This window comes from Sinocyclocheilus anshuiensis, unplaced genomic scaffold (genome assembly GCF_001515605.1).
Source record: "Sinocyclocheilus anshuiensis isolate Anshui unplaced genomic scaffold, SAMN03320099.WGS_v1.1 scaffold334, whole genome shotgun sequence".
Taxonomy (NCBI): Eukaryota; Metazoa; Chordata; class Actinopteri; order Cypriniformes; family Cyprinidae; genus Sinocyclocheilus; species Sinocyclocheilus anshuiensis.
This window is the reverse complement of record NW_015546055.1, coordinates 807,535-809,863: the sequence shown is the minus strand read 5'-3', so window position 1 is coordinate 809,863 and position 2,329 is coordinate 807,535. Positions and strand designations below refer to the sequence as shown.

General features: G+C 40.7%; 1 protein-coding gene across 1 annotated transcript in view; it reads left to right on the top strand.

Annotated features, from left to right (window-relative positions):
* Nucleotides 1–1,673: 1,673 nt before the first annotated feature.
* Nucleotides 1,674–2,329, top strand: part of LOC107699246 (uncharacterized) — a 9,039-nt gene continuing 8,383 nt past the window's right edge. The window contains exons 1-2 of the mRNA XM_016500441.1: nucleotides 1,674–1,767; nucleotides 2,055–2,329. Coding sequence (XP_016355927.1) covers nucleotides 1,674–1,767; nucleotides 2,055–2,329 — 369 coding nt within the window. The remainder of the gene's footprint in view (nucleotides 1,768–2,054) is intronic.

The following is a 2,329-nucleotide window of genomic DNA, read 5'->3' as shown; positions in this document are numbered from 1 at the left end:
TTGACTTGCCTCATGATGATCAGTGATGACTTGACTTGACTCAGAATGATCAGCTGTGACTTGACTTGGCTCACGAAGATCAGCTGTGACTTGACTTGGTTCACGAATGGCAGTAATGACGTGACCGGTTGTTGTGGCCGCCATTTTGTGAGTGCGCTCTGGTGCAGCCACCATTTCAGTCATAGATGTGGTGTCGCGTTCTTCCTCCACGACACCCACAGTGAATAGAGAGCCAACAGTCAACAAAGCATAATCCATAAACTGACAGAGTGATGAACGCGGACCCTCGTGTCTAAGCTTAGACGGTTTTAATCAGCGGTTGATTAATGCCATCGCAAAAAAACTCTATCAAGGGCAAGACAGAAGAGTAATCCAAAACGGGCGTGGTCGATCAGCGGCTAACAATATCCAGAGGGCTTGACAAGAGGGGTAATCCGACAACATGAGCAATAGTCCAGGCAAGGTGCAAACATAGTCCGAATGGCAAGATGAAAGGATAATACAAAATACACAAGAATCTGAACACGTGAAAGCAGGCAGGGCAAGACTATGACTTGGAACTAAGAACTAGAAATGGCTTCGTAGAGTAGCTATCGCTATGAGTGATAAACACTATACAATACTTGGCGTTGAATGGTGGTGTGAGACTGATTTATATAGTGTGTGTTATTGGTAGCAGCTGTGTGTGATTGGTTTCAGGTGAGCTTGTGATTAGTGCAATGGAGCATGGGAAATGTAGTCCAGGGTGATGTGTAACAGTCTGTGTGGTGTGAGAGTCAATATAATGGGAGGGCGACCTCTGGTGGCAAGCAGACGGAAGTTCATGGACAGGATTCGTGACAGCTATAAATGATTCTCCACCTGCGGCATCCTCACATGCGATATAGCCTACTAGCCGGGACAACTTCTTTATGTTTACAGACGTGACGTAATGACGCAGCAGCATGCTCGAATTTCCCGTGAAAACCTACCCGTACCACTCAAATTAGAAAACATTATTATAAGCTAACCGCTGTGAATCGGGCTAAAGCAAGGCGATAGTTTTGAACACTAGCTGGTTATGTACTTGCTCAAATATTGCTTTAAGTAAAAAGATGTCTTTACAACTTTCACTTGTAATGGAGTAATATTTGACCAGCAGTATCTGTACTTTCACTCAAGTAATGGAGTCGTGTACTTTGTCCACCTCTGTTATATATAAAATAACCGCTGAAGTGTATAACTGAGAGTTCGGCTTGGCAAGCAGATTCATATTGTGCTAGTTTCATGTATTTTGTATCCTCTCATTTTTTTTCTTTTAACATGAAATATTGATTTGAACTGAAATTACTTGGTCTATTTAACTAAACACCCATGCAATAAGTGAAATAATGTACAGCTAGTCATTATCTCAAAACAAACCACAACAAAATAGCTATACAAATATGCATCACTATATTCTCCACTGACTTCTCTTTCTGTTCTCAATAGATATTATCAAAGTGTAACGTTGTGACCACATGTGTGTGGATGCTGCTTTCTTCCTTTCCTGGTAATGATTATGCACTTCTGTTCAAATTTTAAGCACAGTGTAAGAATTACAGAACCTCAGACACTTTGATCTTCTGAGACAGACAATACACACACAGTGCATTAACATACAGACATCTGTCTCCACATCTCACTGAAAGAAAATGCGGGAAAATGTCTCTCACATATGCATTGGTTCCTCCTCATCCCCTTCCTTCCCCTCACCCATCCTTCTCTTCACCCAGCTCACTCAGAATGGTCAAGAATATAATGTTCTATATGAATGCAAATAAGATTTACAGTCATGTTTGGTTTCATTTGAATAGTTTCAGGGCGAGCGGTACAATGGTCTTAATCTTACAAAAGTAGACTAAAAGATAATCCAGATCCTAAGACTAAAAGATACTAGAGACCTTCATCCGCCACTGGATACCTTCCTTGGGCCATGTGCGCGGACCTTACAACAGATTATAATCATTGGAAAATCACTGAATCAAATCTTCATACTATGATGCATCAATAATTGGCTGTCCTGTCTTTTTCAGTTGTTATAGCTGGACATGCATTATTTAACAGCACCTCAGTTCAGACTGTTCATCGAGGAATGTCAGTCAATATCAGCTGTAACTACAAACCAGCAACTGACAGTGATGACATAGTGGAACTGAAAACTAATGGTACATTGTGCTGCTCAGCAATGAACAGTAACAAATTATGGATATATCGGCCATGTAGAAATCACTTTAGATTTATTTGGATTCCAGAAACTGTGCAAATGGCATTTGAGATATCAAATCTGCAGATAAATGATACTGGAACT